The following is a 19,571-nucleotide window of genomic DNA, read 5'->3' on the forward strand; positions in this document are numbered from 1 at the left end:
AAACCGTGCATACCCTATTTATGGGTGATTAATGATTTTTTTCAATCATAAATTTGACAATACATGTTTTTCAGCTCTTCCCCGTAGGCTTAAAAATTACCGCCATGTAAGCCGGTCCTCCATGTGGTAACACTTTCATTCGTCATTCCAAATGGAATATAGCTATTTTGAGTTATAGATGGTGCTGACTAATATTTGATCTCATTAGTTTAGTTAATTATATTGCTAAATAGATGTTAGAGCAGTAAGAGTTCTTACTAAGTTTAATTTCAAAGACTTCTCTAAGGTTTATGCAACCAATTAGTTTTAGAGCCAAAATACTTCGACTTCTATTATTGCTCTTTCTCTCCCCAGTTATTTATCTGTAAGGTTTGTTGTGTTCCACAGTCATGAACTGCTGAGTTATTTGAAAAACATCAGCTGTTAATAGCCAAGAACTGCATAACAGGAAAATACGGCTGTATCGGGACAAGGTCATTGCTATTAATGGAGAGAGACTGCAAAACTTGTTTCCTGTGTTCATGGTTTGGTACCATCTTTTAACAGGGAACAAACACAAAATACATAATTTGTTGGACAAATATGCATATTTATGTGAATTTTAAAAACACTTAGGTGCCACCATCTTTCCCCTTTCTGTCATATACAGTATTGTTGACGTCCTCTAAATTAAGTATGATATTGGTTTTCAGCTTTTTGTAAATTTCTATGGGTATTGCTCTTACTAAGAAGACTTACAGCATTAAAAATCATTGCTTCTGAACTCATCCATTTGTTTTTGTGGAGAGATGTGGAAATTTATGCAGTAACAAAGCTCAGTTGCTTTACTGAAGTGTCGGATTACATGATTTTAAACCAGGTCAAAGAGAGGAAGAGGTTTATTGAATAAAACTGTTTACTGCCTTTCCAGTACACAGCTGATTAACAAATGGTTGTACAGCTGTGTGCAATAAGATAGAGGCAGTCCCTACCTTTTGATAATTGTTACATAAGCTTTTCTTATTTATTCTCAGAGAGTGGTTTTCAAAAAGTTTATGTACTATGATTGAGGTAAGCGTTTCAGAAATGATTTAGGCAGCTCATGTTTGTGTACAAGATGTGCGTGTATTTGTGTGCCCTGTGCACATGTGTGTGCCCGTGACTCGCACATCTCTTTGCACAAAGGATTTGAGGTAGTACAGGATGTCATTCTGGTTAAAAAGCCACATCAGGTTACAGTCAGTTAATAGACCAGAGGCTGCATAATGCTCTCTTCAGCTTAGATTTCTTGAAATGTTACAAGATGAAGGAGGTGAGATTCTGGGACTTTTGATTTGCACTAGGGCAAAATCATTCCTTTGTGCTGAAGGGGAGTGAGGAGAACGATTTCATGGGAAAGGCAAGCTTTTAGAAACGTTTACTGTATAAGGTAATTCATAAAGATAAAAACTCTGTACTATCTTGCACTTGAAAACTACAATTTTTTAAAAAGGAATTGTTTATCAAAATTACAACTACAGGAATTAAATTAAAACACAAGGATCTGGTATGCCTGGCTGTCGGCATTGCCGAGCTGGTTTCTGTCTGAGGTCTATTTGTACAGGTCAGGTGTTCTTCCTTCTTCTCCGGCAAGACTCAGCCTAGGCTTACCTAATGGCCTGCTTTAATTGAGCCAACCACCTTCTGGAGGGGAGGAGCCAGAACAGAAATAGCTAGAATTTAATGTGAACAAGGGCATTGCTAAAGACCTCAAGTCAGATAGCTCCTACTTCTTATTTACGTTGAAACAGCATAAACACTAAGCTTCAAGGAATGGCAATTAGTTATTTGTGACAAGGCACTTCTTACATTCCTGGTTGAAAGCAACTAATACAAAGTCATCCTAACAAGAAGACAGTCATACTGTTTTTATTGGGTGCGATTATAATCCATTCTTGTCCCATTATAATGTGAGGTAGTTGTCTTTAGATGAGTAGAACTATGTTGAGGAATTTTGTAAAAAACGAAAGCTGATGACTTGAGGCTCCTCGCTAGATATTGGGTTGGCCAAAAAGTTCGTTTGGGTTTTCCGAAAATCTTATGGAAAAACCCGAATGAACTTATTGGCCAGCCCAATATTTTGGAAGAATTTGGAGGGGGAAATGTAGTGACTAAGAGCACAGGCTTTGGGAGCAGACCAAGGTATGACTTCTCTTCATTTTAATTCTTTGTAAACTGGGGGTAATAATAGGTCCTACCTCAAATATGGTATGTGAACTATTTACCAGATGTATTAGTTTCCTGTTGCAATTGTAACAAATTATCAAAAAGTGAGTGGCTTAAAACAGCACAGATTTATTATCTTACAGTTCTGGTGGTCTGAAGTCCAAAATGCATCTCACTAGGCTAAAGTCAGTATGTGTGGAGGGCTACATTTCTTTCTGAAGGCTCTAGGGGAGGATCTATTTTCCTGCCTTTTCTAGCTTCTAGAGGCTTTTAGAGGTTTCTGGCTACAGCCCTTGGCTGGTGGCCCACTGCCATCTTCAGGGCCAGCAATGGCCGATCAAGTCTTTCTCACACGCATCACACAGGCACTGACCCTCCTGTCTCCCTCTTCCACTTACGAGGACCCTTGTGATTACACTGGGCCCACCAGGTTAGTTTCCCATCTCAAGGCCAACTGATTAGCAACCTTAATTCATTTCATCTGCATCTCAATTCCATCTACAACCTTAATTCCCCTTTGCTGCTTAAGGTAACATATTCACAGGTTTGGGGGATTAGGACAAGGGCACTTTTAGGTGTCATTATTCTTCCTACCACACCAGAGTACCTGCCACGAAGCAACACAGGGAGTGTTAGTTTTTGCTATTCTTGATCCCCCATAAAGAAAGAAACCCTCTCTGAATGTTTTTTGTTGTTTAAATAAGAAGACGCCAACTGACCAATGTCCCAGAGACCAGGTGAGTGTAGAACCTCCCACACTGTGTTTCAACACCTTCTACAAACATAGTTTTGGCACTCTGCCCTTAAAGCTGAAAAAGAACAGGATCGTTATGTCTGACCTAAATACACATGGTCTAGAGCTTTCCTGTTCTCTTCTTTCTCTACACTTTTTCCTTTCTTGAGGATATTTTCTGCAGTGGTATCAACTCACCTGTATGTAGCTGACTCCCCCAAAATCGAACTGGGTGCTAACTTTTCTGTTAAGCTTAAGGCACCACAAGTCCAGCTGGAGCTGAGCGACTGCCCCCTAAGAGTCTGTGGGTCCCTGGAAACACCTGAGAATTCAAATGACCATTTTTGACTCAAGCCATCTCTTCCTGCCCGCTGGGTGCAAGGACAGCATCACTCTCTCTGCCCCGCAGACGTGAACACCGGGAGTCACATGTCTCCTGTGCTCCCTAACACTCTCACAAGTCCTCTCCAGTCATCTTCCTCACTGGTGCTATCCAAGTTCGAGCTTCTTGTGCCCTTGTCTAGACCGTGACATAGCCGCCTGTCTCCTGCTTTCCTTCCTTCACTGATTTATGTCACCGCTTCCAGGAAGTCTCGGGTCCCTCCTCTCCATCTCTTCTGCCTTAAATCAATCCTTCTGCCTTGAATCAGGCCTTCTGCTTTGTAGTAAATCAGTCCTTGTCAGCATGCTGAAGGGCTCAGGGAATTATTTTTAAGCACCTACCATATGGTAGATATTGCACTTAGACATGTTACATATGTTATCTCATTTAATCCTAATTTAATGCCCTGGCAGGTACGTGCTATCTCTCCTTTGTTACTAGCGAGGCAACTGGGGGATAGAGAGCTTTATGTAATTCAGCCAAAGCAACACAGAAAGCAGCAGAGAGAGAATTCAAACTCAGAAGTGTCTGATTTCAAAGCCCCTAATTTTACAGCTTTATACTGGAGCCCCACCATTTGATTTTGTTTTTAAGGTTCTAAAACAGATACCTTATGAAGGTACACCCAAGTTCACATACTTTTGGGGCAAATCTTCCAGTAGCCTAATGACAAACGTATCATGGTTTGGTCATCTTGGTGGTGGTTTCCGAGGGCAGCTAAGGACTGCTGTGTGTACTATTTTTTATCAGAGATTTAAGACGTATCAAACCTTTGCCTTTGACGTGACTTGCAGATTAACCCAGGTCCATTCCTCATATCTAAAAAAAGAGGGATGGGAAGCGAGGAAGCCATTTGCACAGCTATGGGTGGCTTTGAACGATGTGAAGTCAGGACTACTGTGGAAGTAAATAATTCTGATAAATCTGTTTCTTTTCCATTAAAGATCAACATTCAGTGACAAGCCAAAACACGCTTCTCTTCTTTGACCAAAACACCCACAAAGGAAACAGAAACCAGTTTAGCAACTTTGCAAGTGGGTGCGAAAGGATTCCTATAAATAAAGCCTCCCATTGTGCAGCTCTGGTCCTGTTAGGTTTGGAATGCTGATGGTTTATATCGTCCTACTCTGAACTCTTACTGACAACCTACTGAATTTAGCTCTAGCTGATGCTTTGGTGTGTTACATTTTTTAGAATTATAATTTTGATACTTCTTAAAGGTGACTTTAATAGTAAAGTCTACTTTACAGAATGGACTTTGTCACCTTCCACCACTACCCTCCATCCTTTCCTTATCAATTACTTTCCTAAAGGGAGAAAAAAAAATAATGTAACTCAAATTAGCTGATCTTGGGAATTCCCTGGCTGTCCAGTGATTAGGACTTAGCGCTCTCACTGCCGAGGCCACAGGTTCAATCCCTAGTCCATGGAACTAAGATCCCACAAGCCGCGAGGCCAAAAAAAACAAAAAACAAAAAAGAAACAAACAAAAATTAGGTGATCTTAAGAACAGGAAGAATGTTCCCTGGGGGCTTAAGAAGCTTTATTGCTCATAAAAAAGCATCAAAGCAAATACTATACAGAGGAGGTCAGTTGGGCAACTCTTTTTTATTCATGTGATAGCTTTGCCTTTATGTAGATGATAGGACTTATAGAATTAAAAAAAAAAGCTGCAGGAGATGGACTTCAGTAACATAAAGAAATATTCTTTCAAACCTTATTACTTCTTTTATAGGAAGGAAAATCAAACAAAATCAACTACTTATCGTGACTCTTAGACTTTTGTGTAATTGTGAAAGCCAAACTTAGCAGAAGAAATCAACCTTAACTTGAGAATTAAAAATGCTGTCTGGAGTCATTATTGGGTCAGTAGTCAAAATTGGACTGCAGACAACAATCATATAAAAGTACTCTGTCAATGTGAAATTGACCAAATTGAAAACTGCATATTCATGGGTATGCATGAATATCCCTATTCATAGGAAGTATACACTTGAGTATTTAGGGCCAGAGCCATGATGCATGTAACTTACCCTCAAATGGTTCAACAAATATATACATTATGTGTGTGTGTGTGTGTATACATATATGTCAGAGAGAGAAGAGAAAGAGAGGGAGAGCACAAATGTAAAACAAATGGGATAAAATATTAACAATGGCTGAATCTAGGTAAAGAATATATGAGAATATGTTTGTCCTAAGCAATATTAATTCACATCCATGAGCAGATTATGTTCAAATCTAAATTTCCAGCTGAGAAGATTATCATAAACTTTAGACCTACAACTGTTTACTAGACATCTACTAGGATATTCCACAGGTATTTCAAAACCAACCTTTCCACAGTTGGTTTTCTAATGCCCCCATTTAAAGCTGAGCTCCCTTCAGTATTCTCTGGTACCAAAATAGGTTCTTTCTTCTACCACCCCAAGCACATCTCCGCCATCAACGCAGCTATAATCACTCAAGAAATCCTAGCTATTCTAACCTGTAAAGTGTCTTCGATTGATTCACTTCTTTCAGTCCCTGCTGTCATTATTGAGCTTCATATATCACATGGATTATAATCATCACCTCCTAAGACCACTGTTACATTCAGAATGTGTCCCCCTCCAATCCATCTCCTGTATTGGGGCTAATTTTTAGAGTTCAAGTCTGATCTTATTAATGCTCTCCCTATTGCCCTCAGATTAAAATCTAAATTCTCAGTGTAATTTACAGGGCACATGAAGGCCCTGGTTCCTGCTTATTTCCATAATCTCATCTCTCTCCTCTCTCTGTACCATAATTTGTCATATCTTCTCCTATAGCATGCTGCTGTCACACTGGACTTCTTGCAGTTGAAGCTTCCTCAGCAGGCCTTTTCCCCTGTAGTCTCTCTGCCTTGAGTACTTACTTTCCCTTTCCCCTGTTCCCATCTACCTTTTCAACACATGATCCTGCTTGCCTAATTTATTTCTCTCTTTAAATCTCAATTTAGACAACATTACTCTAGGAAAGACTCATGACACCCCAAGTCTGAGCACATCAGTAATTAGGAGCAAATTTAAAATAAAATAGCAATAGAATTATTATTATGAATACATATTTTTAATCTAGCATAAAGCATGTACACATTCATTCAGTCTAAACCTTAATAGGTTTTCCACAAGTACTCATTGGATGTCTGTTATATGCCCAGCAACTTCTAGTTGGGCCATTGAATAGATATTTCTTGGTCTCCTACAATGTTCCAGACATTGTTTTGGTTGTGGGGCCTATAGCAATGAACATTCTTAGAGCTTAAATTCTAGTAGGGGGGACTATGCAGAAACATATAAAGATATAATATCAGTTAGTGATGTGTCATGAAGGAAACAACATGTAAGGGGGTGCTTCCCCGGATACTGTAGTGAGAAAAGACCTCTCTAAGGAAGAGCTATGTGAACAGGGACTTAAATAAAATGAGGGAGCAAGGTCAGGCCAATGTCTGGGGAGAGCATTCTAAGAAAAGGGGAACCACAAGTACAAAAGTGTTAGGACAGGAGCATGCTTGGTGTGTTCAAAGAACAGCAAAGAAGGCTGCGTATGTTAAACTCAGTGAGCAAGAGGGCGTGATGATGGAAATGAGTTCTTAGGCCGGATCCTGTGAGTAGTGAATCCACTCTGTCAGGTCTGATTTTGTCTGAGTATTGATTTCAGTTGTCCTCATGGTTCTCTACGTTGACTGAGAACACAAACTGGATTGCATTTTGTGGGGAAGAAAGGATATTGGGGACCAAGGACAATGGGAGGAGAGTCCCATCTAGTTCAAAGATGTTGCCCTTAAAGAGAATTAAAGAGCCAGAATTGGACAGACCCTGGAGAACTGTAAGGGTGGTGTCAAAAGGTGCTCTGCTTAAAAGCCTAAGTACCTCCCTATTGCCCTCAGATTAAAATCCAAATCCTCAGTATAATTTACAAGGCACAAAAAGATTCTTTCAAGCTGGTGGAGCAAAGCCTTTGTTCCATATAAAGTAGCAGTGCTGGGCAGACAGCCTGGACATCCCAAATATCCTCCTTTTGCTGTTTCCCATCCCCATTCTTTCCTGACTATTCCAAAATTAGCTTAGTCAAATCTAGGCTTTTTTTTTTTCCAGCCATTAAATGGTGATGGAGAGTACTTTTGCTTTTGAACTATAGAAATGACTTTTGTCAGGAAGTGTAATAGATTGTTTTAAAAAATAAAATAATGAATTCCAGTTTTTACATCAATTTCCAGCCATATAGTCTAAATAGATCAAATATAGTATAATTTTAATTTCTACACTACAAATGGTAAACATATGTGAAAACAAAAGCTAAAAGGTCATTCTGATTTTCAAGAGGACTAACTTGTTTCTGACCAACGTGACTGAGAGATCTTGAATTATTTTCTTAAATGATACCTATTCCATTTCCTTTTCTTATTGATCAGTCACTAATCATTTCATTGTTTTTCTCTTTTATAATCTTCTGCTTGATCTTTGTTGTTTCCACTTCTCAATGTCCATAATCTTAATGATTGTCCCCCTTTTGTTGAAAAACAATTATATGGCATATTAGTCATATCTGGGGAAACTTTTTAAATTAATAATTATAATAAAGTAAAAGTTTAAGATATACACTATTAGACAATGTCCAAGGCACCATTGATTTGTTTTTAATATTTATTTATTTATCTATCTATCGATCTATTTATTTATTTATTTTTGGCTGTGTTGGGTCTTTGTCGCTGTGCACAGGCTTTCTCTAGTTGCCATGAGCAGGGGCTACTCTTCATTGTGGTTCACGGGCTTCTCATTGTGGTGGCTTCTCTTGTTGCGGAGCACTGGCTCTAGGCGCCACAGGCTTCAGTAGTTGTGGCACGCGGGCTCAGTAGTTGTGGCTTACGGGCTCTAGAGCACAGGCTCAGTAGTTGTGGCGCACTGGCTTAGTTGCTCCACGGCATGTGGGATCCTCCCAGACCAGGGCTCGAACCCGTGTCCCCTGCATTGGCAGGCGGATTCTTAACCACTGCGCCACCAGGGAAGTCCCAAGGCACCATTGACTGATGTAACTATTTTAATCAAACACTAACTTTAACATAATTCTTTTAGGCTATAATAATTTTCATGTACTGTGTAACTTTTTATGTGTGGAATCATTCGTTTTCTTGGTTAGACTTTATTATAGGAGCTTGAAATCAAGCTTAAAACTCATTTGTCATTATGAACTGAGGGTTTTTTCCTTTATTTCCTCTCTTTTCTTATGACAATTTTGAAATTTCAAAATCAGATAGTTAAGGAAAGCTTTGTTTTGAAGAGTTCATCCTAATAAATTTCTATATTATAAAGAATGTTGTATTAACATGGCTTATCTTGATATGGCTGGCAATATGTGAAATACCTACACCTACTTTAATAGCTTTCTCTTTATAATGATAATTTAACAAGCTAGCATTTATTGAGTACTTATTCCATGCCAAGTACTATTCTGAGTTTCTCTTATGTATTAAAGCACTTAATCCTCATAGCAGCCCTATGAGGTAGGAAGTATTAAAATCCTAGTTTCACAGGTGAGAAAACTGAGAGGCAGAGAGGTTAATAATTTACCCCAGGCCTCATGGCTGGAAAGTGGAGGCTGGAACCCAGGCAGACTGGCTCCAGAGTCTTAACTGTTGATCACTTTGCAATATTTACGTTAGCTGATACAGCCCAGAGAAAGGAGACAAGCTGACCATTTAGTGCAGATTGCTGAGAAATATAAAAGGAGGGAAAAATAGAACAGAAATTGTGCTCCCTGCTCAATGGGAGACATTTTTCCCAAGGGAAAAACACAGAATTTGGGGCTTTTTTCCCTTCATTCAGAAAGTATGTTCACAAGGAGAAAGAAGAAAATTAAAAAGACTGTGTATATCAGGTTACTGAATCGCCACTGTAACTCCAGTGTTTGGCAAAGGCTTCCCTCAAACACTAGTTGCTCAGTAAACAGCATTAATTTTGTTACGTGCTACCTGATCTGGTTTGGTGAAAGCTCTTTTAGGCAAACTAAACTTATAGGAATTTTGCGAGGCATTTATTTCCATGAAGACTAGTACACTTGAAATACCCTACATATACCCAACAATAATCGCTACTGTAAGCAGCTCAAATTTTCTTTTAAAAATCACTCTTAAACACCCTTCCTCTTCTAAAAGAAAATTAAATACTTGATAAGTAGCCTTTCTCATAGAGAAGTGGATGTTTTCTCTCCACCAGGGAACATTGCCTTTCCTTTGCATTCATCCCCTGGGAAACCTTTGTTTTAGAACTGACACCACTGATCACTCAGGATCTTAACCACATTTGTTTGGCACTTCACCTGAGGAGGAAAGTGTTCTTTTTGTGTTCTGTAGCATGCATTTTGATAAGGGTGCACGCCACAAGTAAAATTCACATCTCAAGTTAAGGTTGTATCCTTGGCATTGTAATGTGATATTAGCAAAAGTGCTTTTATAATCCTACCTGCCAACAATTAACATCTATAAATAGGAAGACCACAAGATTCTGAAATTACCCAAGTATTGGAAAGACTATTTTTTCATAAATTTTCCTTTAGCAAAGGATCCTATCCCTACCATCTTCAAAAAAAAGTTCAGTTTGAACAAGCCCTAATTGTGTAGTCAAGCAGATTTATCCATCTCATAGAAATAAAACAACAAATTTTTACATTTAAAGTCACATTATTTGCTGGAGAGGGTGTGGAGAAAAAGGAACCCTCCTACACTGTTGGCGGGAATGTAAATTGGTACAGCCACTATGGAGAACAGTATGGAGGTTCCTTAAAAAACTAAAAATAAAACTGCCGCATGATCCAGCAATCCAGAGAAAACGTAATTTGAAAAGATACATGCACCCCAGTGTTCATAGCAGCACTATTTACAATAGCCAGGACATGGAAGCAACCTAAATGTCCATTGACAGATGAATGGATAAAGAAGATGTGGTATGTATATACAATGGAATATTACTCAGCCATAGAAAAGAATGAAATTTTGCCATTTGCAGCTACATGGATGGACCTAGAGATTATCATACTAAGTGAAGTAAGTCAGAAAGAGAAAAACGAGTATCATATGTTATCACTTGTATGTGGAATCTTTAAAAAATGATACAAATGAACTTATTTACAATACAGAAATAGACCCACAGCCATAGAAAACAAACTTATGGTTACCAAAGCGGAAAGGGAGGAAGGCATAAATTGGGAGTTTGGGATTAACATATACACACCACTGTATATAAAGTAAACAACAAGGACCTACTGTATAGCACAGGGAACTAAATTCAGTATCTTGTAATAACCTATAGTGGAAAAGAATCTGAAAAAGAATATATATATATATATATGTGTGTGTGTATACATATAGCTGAATCACTTTGCTGTATATTTGAAACTAACACAATTTTGTAAATCAACTATACTTCAATAAAAAATAAAATAAATTAATAAGGAAAAAAGTCACATTATAATGAACAATAATGTACTGTATGCAAAATTTTACATGTTAACATGTTAAGTGTTGGAATTCAAATAAGAGACACACATATATCAAACACACTTGTGAAATGGTCATATGAAAAGTACCTGTGTAAACAAATATCTATATATGTGTTATATCTACACAAAATACGTATGTCCCGGTATGTTGTCGTTTGCTCTTTCTTATTTGCTCACATTAGGAATCTGATAAGAACTAGACTGTGTGGTAAGAACGTTATGTTCTTACCACAATAAAATTGGAGGAAAAAAACCTTTCAATGAAATAAAATGTCTCATTATCACGAATTGATCAAACTACATGATGTAACATATATAATATAAGGCAAATCAATCAAGAAGTAAGATAGGAAATACATTTTAAAAAAACTGGAAAAAGAATCTAGAATAAAAACCGGAGGTTATGTAGAAGCAGTGGCATTCCTGACCACAGCACTAAAAATATTTTAAAAACAAGCTTCTTAGCAGCCTGGATCCCAAAGTTGATGGACAGCTAAGAGGAAGCAATGCCCAAGAGCCAGTATTTATTCTTTGGAAACTGTCATCAGATGCCTAATGGATGGTTCTAAGCACAATTAAAAGACTGACTTGGTCTTACAAAACCTTGAAAGAACTACACTTAGCTGACAAGTGAGTCAAATCTAGTTCCTATCAGATTCCTAGTGAAAGCAAATAAGAAAGAGCAAATGACAAAATACTGGGAAATATGTCTTGTGTAGATATGAAATGTATAATAGATATGGATATTTGTTTATACAAGTACTTTTCATATGGCCAGTTTACAAGTGTATTTGATATGTGTGTACGTCCTTATACTTCTATTATTTGAATTCAAACACAGTGCAGATATAGATAGCATTACCATCTATGTGAGATGTAAATATATAAAAACCCCCCTTTTGCATTTTCTGCAGATCCTGAAAACCATATGTTTATGTTTTGTCTAGGGTTTTTTGTGTGTGAGTCTCTTCTTCTAATATAAAGTCTTGATTTATAAAAAGAGCCAGTTCATTCCTGCTTTCTACCTGCTTGCTGTTGTTTCCAGTAGTCTGCAGCTATGCTGAATTATTTGAAGGTGAACATTAGAGCAACTTCAAAACACTTCTGCCCTCTCTTTTTGCTCACCATATAAAGCTGCAAGGATACATTGTCATTAAGTTTCTATACATAGCTAAGTCCACAGAACTTTGAGAAAAAGCAACATCTCCCAGGGTGGTTGTGTGTATAACTAGAGAATATTAGTTGAAGCACTTTGTAAATGATAAAGCCTTACCTACATGTAAGGCATTGTTTAGCATTAGCATTACTCTTATGTAGAATGGTATCTAGGACTGGAATAAGCCAGTCGTATCATTAAGGAATGGAATAGAAATTAATAGCTGTTAAAACACTTACAGCGGAGTGCCAGGAACTTTACCAGAAGTTTTACATAGGTTGTCTTATTTAATTAATAGCATTCATATGGAATACTGCTGGAACCCTTAAAGGAGCCAAATAGTTTGGGGTGGATACAACGGTAGCTCCATAGAGAAGATTAGATATCATAATTTTCATTTGAGAATGAATTATATTGCCAGTTTATACCATTTTCCTCTGAAATCATGTTGGTTTGGTCCGGTCCTTTACTAGCCAATGAATAGCTTATTATGGAACTGTCAGAACTTGGTAAAGGCCATAAGTTCTGTACTGCACACAAAATCTTGGTCTTACTGTATTACGTAGAGATGCCAGTGTCATGAACTGGTGGTAATATGAACTCCGTTTTCTTTATAATCATTGTCAGTTCATCACAATGTACTGCACACAGTTTTCAATGACTTGTATATTTTTTTAACTTGCCCCTGGAGCCCGCCTATTTTGGCAGACAGTAGACCTTGGACTTGCAAAGGGTTTTTATCTACTGAGTTGACATTTTCTCTTCCTGATGATAATAATCCCTACGCACCAAATAGAATACAGTATTATCATATGGTTATATCTCAGTGAGCTGCCATTGAAGGATTCCATAAAAATGTGATGACCGGGGAGAATAAAAGGGAAACATCCACCAAAATCTTCTCCAGGATTCTCAAGTTTAAGTGTATGGACAGGGAGTCAAATAGAGCCAGGCTGTGGATGGTGCCATTTGCTTTTAAGGGACTAACACAGAATGTGAATTAAGGGGAGGTGGGGGGCAGGTAGGAAGAGGGAGTTATTATGGCTCATTCATTCATTCAGTTACTAAGTTTCCACACTATTATAGGTGCTGTTACGTACTCTCTTCTTGTCCTAACAGGGAAAAAATACAGAAGGAAATAACTGTAATGCAAAGTAGTGTGTACTGTATCATGACAATGCAGATGGAGGTTCTGGAGAAAAAAAAATCAAACTTAGGTTTGGACAGTGAGCTAACAGCATTTAAATATCTGTAAAGGTATAAAACACCAATCAGGTTAGGCCCCAGCCTTATCAGATCTGCTGAGTCTCAGTGCTGTTAGGAGTACATAATAGAGATTTGTTAAAGGTGGCTGAGCCATTGATTCACTTTAAGATAAGAAACGTACAGAAGTTAGATACTGAGTTCTGTTATCTCACTCCATGATAGACTTAGAGGGTCCACTTAGTAGTGTATTATGTAGAGCATGCTGGCACTGTTTCGAGAATGTTCAGTGAACCAAGAGGGAGGCTTACGCAGCCAGGAGGCAATACGGTGGGTTTACCGTGTGCAGAAACAGAAACCTTTGAGACTCGAACACTGCCACCAGAGGTCAGGGCCGGGAGTAGAGGGCACTCTCCCAGAAAGGAAGTGTTGTATTACCCGGGGAAGCACAGGAACCAAAATCCCCGTCCTCTCTTCCTGAGAGCAGCACTTTGCTGGCTGAGTAGGGGTTGAAGGGAGGACCTCAGAAATGTTCTGCGCACGTAAAGGTACGTGTAAGTGCTCTCAGCTTTAAACAAGTCATTTTAGAAGGTCAGAGAAAGGTGACTTTGTTATATTTTCAAAATCCAGATGAGCTATATGGATCTGTTGGTTACTACCTCCAGGAAGGGAATGTTTGCTGGGGGCAATCAGGAGGGAGTGACTCTGTTAAAATACTAATCTGAATATAGGATATGAAAAAGACTTTCTGTGCAACTACATTATTTGTCTATGATTTGCTGTAGGTGCAGCTGCTGTGATTCTATATGGAGGCCCTACCAGAAATAGATTCAAACATAGTGATATTGGGTCTGTTTTCATGTCCGGTGGCCATTTATATATGTCATTAGTGACTTCTTTCATTCATTCATAGGAAATGAAATTTGTCAGTAAGATTTCCATATTGCCTTATCTTGCCCTTAACTGAAAGGTTGTGCACAACTAGGGTAATGATAGTGATTAAGTCACACGCTTATGCGTGTTCTCTGGGTTTCAAAGACTGGTAATGCATTTCATTAGGCTCTCCTAACCATCCTCTTAAAAGTTTGCTTAAATGTCTTTGTTTTCCTTTGGCATTTTATTGAAATAAGTCTTTTAGGCTCCACAGAAATGCGGAGGGAAATCAATAGGAGGTTTTTGTCTTTTTTTTTTTTAAGTTTTGGTCAAACAAGTCAAAATAACATTATCATTGATGGGTCGACCTATACTTCTAAATGGAAGGCATAAAGATATAAAAAGATCTGAGGCACGTAAGTAACCTCTTTGATTTTTAATGGCGTGCAGCAGATGGAATTTATTATTGACTTTTAAAAATGAAATTGCTCTGCATTATTATTTATTTATAGTTTTTCCTTTTAAAAGAAGTAATTACCATTGCTAGGTTACTTTTTCCTCAATCACAAGCAATTATGTAACAGTATCAGAATGTATAATATAGTTTATCACTTAGTCTTGAAGCCTAATGATGCTACAGGATATTATCCCTTTCAAATTAGCAATAAATTTATGAGCATAATGCATGGCTAAAAGGTTGAGTATCTTTTCTTCTTATTTGGTTAATTGCGAAAGCAATTATTTCACATTACAGGGTAATTTATTTATGAAAAATCTCACTGCAGAAACAGAAATGTTTTTAATTAGAAATAAACAATCTAATTTCATTTTTCCAGTTCAGCACACAGATTCTGTGCTTATAAGCATAATAATATGCAAAATGCCCAAGTTAAATATTTAGATGATTGGTTTCAGCCCAAACAACTTTTTAACGTTAATCACAGAATCTAAAACTTTTAAGTCATCAAGAATGTTGATAACCAGTCATAACAAAATTTAATTTCCAAGCAATGTCCAATGTTTAAGCAGTTACATTTAGCTCAAATTTGAGAGGTATCAAAAGTGTCCAAGTTTTCAGTCTTTGTGATTTAAACAATATACAAGAATGGAAAAATTTTCAGGGTTAGACTCTAGATGTTACAAAAATGTTTGAAGCCCTTTTTCAAAGCTGTTGTTTCAAAGAATCATTTCACATACAGCCCAGCAATTAATAGGATCAGGAGATCTGTGCGCACAGGATTCAGACCACTCATGAATTTCAGTGAAGCTCCTGGAGAGGTTAGACCCCTCCTTCCATTCTTCCTACCGGTCCTCCAAGCCATCCTCCCCTCCCCCAGCTGCTTCCTCCTCTTTATTCCTCTATCTCCTCCTCCTTCCTATACCTCATAACCCCCTGGCACTTGCACACCCAGACATCTTTTTTGCACAGGCAGATTTGTTTTCTCCAACCAGTGGTCATCATTGTGAAACTGAAGGATAGCAATTAATATTTCATATGTAGCACTTAAGCCTCTTCACTGAGATTATGCATTTCGCTTCTTTATACCCATCCATAGGCACTTAATAAATGCTTATTGATTGTCTAGTTAGGTTATAATGACTGATTTTGAGAATTCCCATACCCTCCGCAGTTACCAGTACTATATTTCCTGGATTCTAAGATGTACCTTTTTCACATTTTGATTTTTTAAAATCTCAAAATATCTTATGATCAATGGCGTATCATGGTTTAATTGACAGGGTTTTGTTTTTTGTTTTTTGTTTTTTCTCTTGGTGGTGCATCTTATAATAAATGCAGTCTTGATGAAATATGGCAGTAAAAATTATAGATAAATGCATTACTTGTATAATGTGCTAAATGCTGTGCATTTCACATTCAAACTCTGTAAGAGTATTCTCTTTCTGTTATGTAGCTTATCCATGGCCAATTTTGGTCCCTTCTCAGTACCTTCCTCCACCCTAATTCCCTTGCGCTGTGGTTCTCCCTGTTCTTGGGCAACTGTCTTGACTGAAAACCTCTGGAAAATACTCAGAGAATTTTTAGTAATATAATTACCAATATTTAACTGTAATGAAATGCAAAGGGTACAGTTTTTTTTTTAAATAGGAGCACACCATTTTTTGTTTGTTTGTTTGTTTGTTTTTTATTTTTGGCTGTGTTGGGTCTTCGTTTCTGTGCGAGGGCTTCCTCTAGTTGCGGCAAGCAGGGGCCACTCTTCATCGCGGTGCGTGGGCCTCTCATTATCGCGGCCTCTCTTGTTGCGGAGCACGGGCTCCAGACGTGCAGGTTCAGTAATTGTGGCTCACGGGCCTAGTTGCTCCGCGGCATGTGGGATCTTCCCAGACCAGGGCTCGAACCCGTGTCCCCTGCATTGGCAGGCAGATTCTCAACCACTGCGCCACCAGGGAAGCCCAAGGGTACAGTTTTTTAAAATTAAAGACGTGGTTCAAGTTATGGTTCTGCTCCTTTAAACTATATGTACTTAGTGATCCAGAATTGTTTTCAGAGTTTCAAATTACATATCTAAAGAATAGAAATCATATGAATAATTCCTTCATCATGATGTTGTTAGGACGATTTGTAAAAAATATTGGACCAGTAAAAATATTGAATACGAAATGTATATAAGAGCACTTGATAAACCATGAAGTACTGTTCAGCTATCAATTTTAGCATCAACATTAAACAAAACATTAGATGGTTGGGAAGAGGAAAGAAGGAGAAATTATAGAATTTATCCCAAATTAAAGAGAGTAAATTCTGCATTTTAATTATCATTGGAGATGATGATATGACCCATTAACTCACTGCCTGAATTAAAAGGAGAACTGTGAAATCTGTCTTCAGAGAACTTCCAACTTGCAGCATTCAAGCTATTTTGAGACCCAGTGCTGAATGCACGCCAGTCTCTGAGAACTTGTATCCTTTACTGAATTAGCAGAACTACAGCCCACAGCACCTCTGTGGCTTTAAAAATAAAAGAGGTTACTTAGATTCTCCAGTTCTTTTCCTGTCTTTGTTCCTTCCATTTAAGAGCCATATCGATCTGTAAATTACAGTAAGGCTTTGGAAAAAAGAACATAAGCGTGTTTAACAGTGGATTTTGGAATCAGTATATGACAAAGAGTTTTGTCTAACTCCTCACCTTCAGAGGAAAACACGGTGGGAGGGGGTGGGGTGGGGTTTCCAGCAGTTATTGTTCTTTCTGTGTTTGTTTTAGTTGCTTGGTCTGGTCGAAGCAGCCAAACCGTATTGTCTATTTATTGGGTCCCCAGTGTTATTTATTTACCAGGCCCTGTTATACATAAAGACTTAAACTGAAATAGAATCGGCACATGAGCATACATTTTAATAGAGTCATACTTCCTACAGAAGGAGAGTTATAGGTATAAGCTAATGCCCACTGGGGAAAAAAAATACTGTAAGTCATAATAGTAATTATGGAAGGGCCCTACTCCCTGATCCCAGATATTCACAAAGGAGAAATGAAATGATGCAAAGTTAATTGAATCAAATGGAATCAGTCACATAGTTATTTCCATAGCCAGGACCCTTTTTCTGCCATCAGGAAGATTCCAGATATTTTTAGCTTGAAATGTCATCTTACAATTCGCCAGTGAAAAATGAATTCTATAGAAGAACATAGAAACCAAACCTTTGCATAGAAACCAAAAGTGCTTTAAAAAAAAAAAAAAGCTGGTTAGGATATTTGTATGTATTTGAGCATTCTCTAATACTTACATTTCATTGTATTGGCTTTCACAGTTTCAAGAACATAAAATAACAATAAAAAATAAATGTCATCGTTGTATCTTCAAAATACAAGTACTTCCATGGTACTTAAAATAGTATTGTTGAATGTAAATTCCATTGCTATAGTGAGTATAAAACACATAGATTTTTTTTTTGGAAGGTTAATATGTTTTGTGCATGTGTTGTTTTTTGAAGTTAGGTATACTTTCAAGAGGTAGGAGTAAAAAGGAGAAAAATACTGTTTTAAAGGCACATGCAGGTGAAAAGGGAGAATTGAAGGAGAGGGAATTGTGGTCATTACTTGAAAATCCTGTTTATCTCCTATACTTTAACATCCAACGGAGAGTCTTTCAGTATCTCATTTCAGTCACTTTATTTCCAAAGACCAGAAGTTTTAACTCTACTGTGAACATTTTCTCATCTAATAATATTCTGGGGGTTAATACATTTCCCATCTCAATTCATTAGTTGTTGACAGCAAACACCTATATTGGGCTGACTTGGTACTAAGTACTATACTAAGTGCTTTACATATACATACATACATATATATATATATATATATATATATATATTTTGGAGTATAATTGCCTTACAATGTTGTGTTAGTTTCTGCTGTACAACAAGTGAATCAGCTATATGTATACCTATATCCCCTCCCTCTTGGACCTCCCTCCACCCCCATCCCACCCATCTAGGTCATCACAGAGCACCGAGCTGAGCCTCCTGTGCTATACAGCAGGTTCCCGCTAGCTATCTATTTTACACATGGTAGTGTATGTATGTCAATCCTAATCTCCCGATTCATCCCACCCTCCCTTCCTCCCCCTGTGTCCACACATCCGTTGTCTACATCTGCGTCTCTATTCCTGCCCAGCAAATAGGTTCATCTGTACCATTTATTAACTCATTAACAGGTTAACACATTTTAGCAAAATTACATAAATCATGCATTAAGCATTTATTAGTATTTCAGTTCATGGAAGCACCCTTTTTCTAATCATTCAGGCCAGAAACGTTGCTATTCTTCCTTTTCCTCTTCCACTCTATATCTGATCAGCCCAGAGATTCTGCTAGCTCTATTCTCAAAATAAATCCAGAATCTGCCCAGCTCTTAACTACCTGTGCTACTTCCTTCTAGGTCCAGACACCATCATCTTTCAACTGCATTATGGCAATAGGTCTCCCTGCCTCTGCCCTTGCTTTCCCCCATCGCCCCTCTACCAGTCAGCTTTCAGTAAGGCACCTGGAGGAATGCAGTTAAAACATGAATCTCATTGTGTCTTTCCTGTGTGCCCAAACCTCTTCAAGGGCTCTTCTCTCTCAGAGTAAAAGCCAAGCTGAAGTCCTCATCGTGGTGCACAGGGCCCTACCTGACACCCCGACACGAGTACACACACACACACAACTTCCTACAATTCACTGCACTCCAGCTACACTGGGCTTTTTGCTGTCCCTTGAACACACCAGACAAGCTTCTTTCTTCCTCAAGGCTTTTACAAGTACTGTTCCCTCTGCCTCGGAGGCTCTCCCATAGAGACAGACGTGGCCAGCTCCCTTGCGTTCTTCAGTCTTTTTTCAGGACTTTTCAGTGTGAACTTCCCTGGTCACCTTATCTAAAACTTTAAATCCCTCCAGCCCCATCACAGTTCATACCTTTCTTTATTATTTTTTTCCTTAGCACTTATCGCTAACACATGTATGTGTGTTTGTATTTATTTTGCTAACCGGAGTGCAAAACCTGTGAAGAAGGATTTTTTTGTCTTTT

The 19,571-nt window shown here is 38.1% G+C and overlaps 1 protein-coding gene across 5 annotated transcripts in view; it reads left to right on the top strand.

Annotated features, from left to right (window-relative positions):
- OXR1 (oxidation resistance 1) overlaps positions 1–19,571 on the top strand; it is a 463,267-nt gene that overhangs the window by 311,617 nt on the left and 132,079 nt on the right. The window contains exon 1 of one of the 5 annotated variants that reach the window (XM_082434281.1): positions 13,483–13,724. The exons of the other annotated variants lie outside the window; for them this stretch is intronic. Coding sequence (XP_082290407.1) covers positions 13,706–13,724 — 19 coding nt within the window. The 5' untranslated portion in view covers positions 13,483–13,705. Of the gene's footprint in view, positions 1–13,482; positions 13,725–19,571 lie in introns of those variants that run through there. 5 annotated transcript variants of the gene reach the window in all.

The sequence above is a fragment of the Balaenoptera physalus genome, assembly GCF_965194825.1.
Source record: "Balaenoptera physalus genome assembly, chromosome: 17".
In the NCBI taxonomy this organism is placed as follows: Eukaryota; Metazoa; Chordata; class Mammalia; order Artiodactyla; family Balaenopteridae; genus Balaenoptera; species Balaenoptera physalus.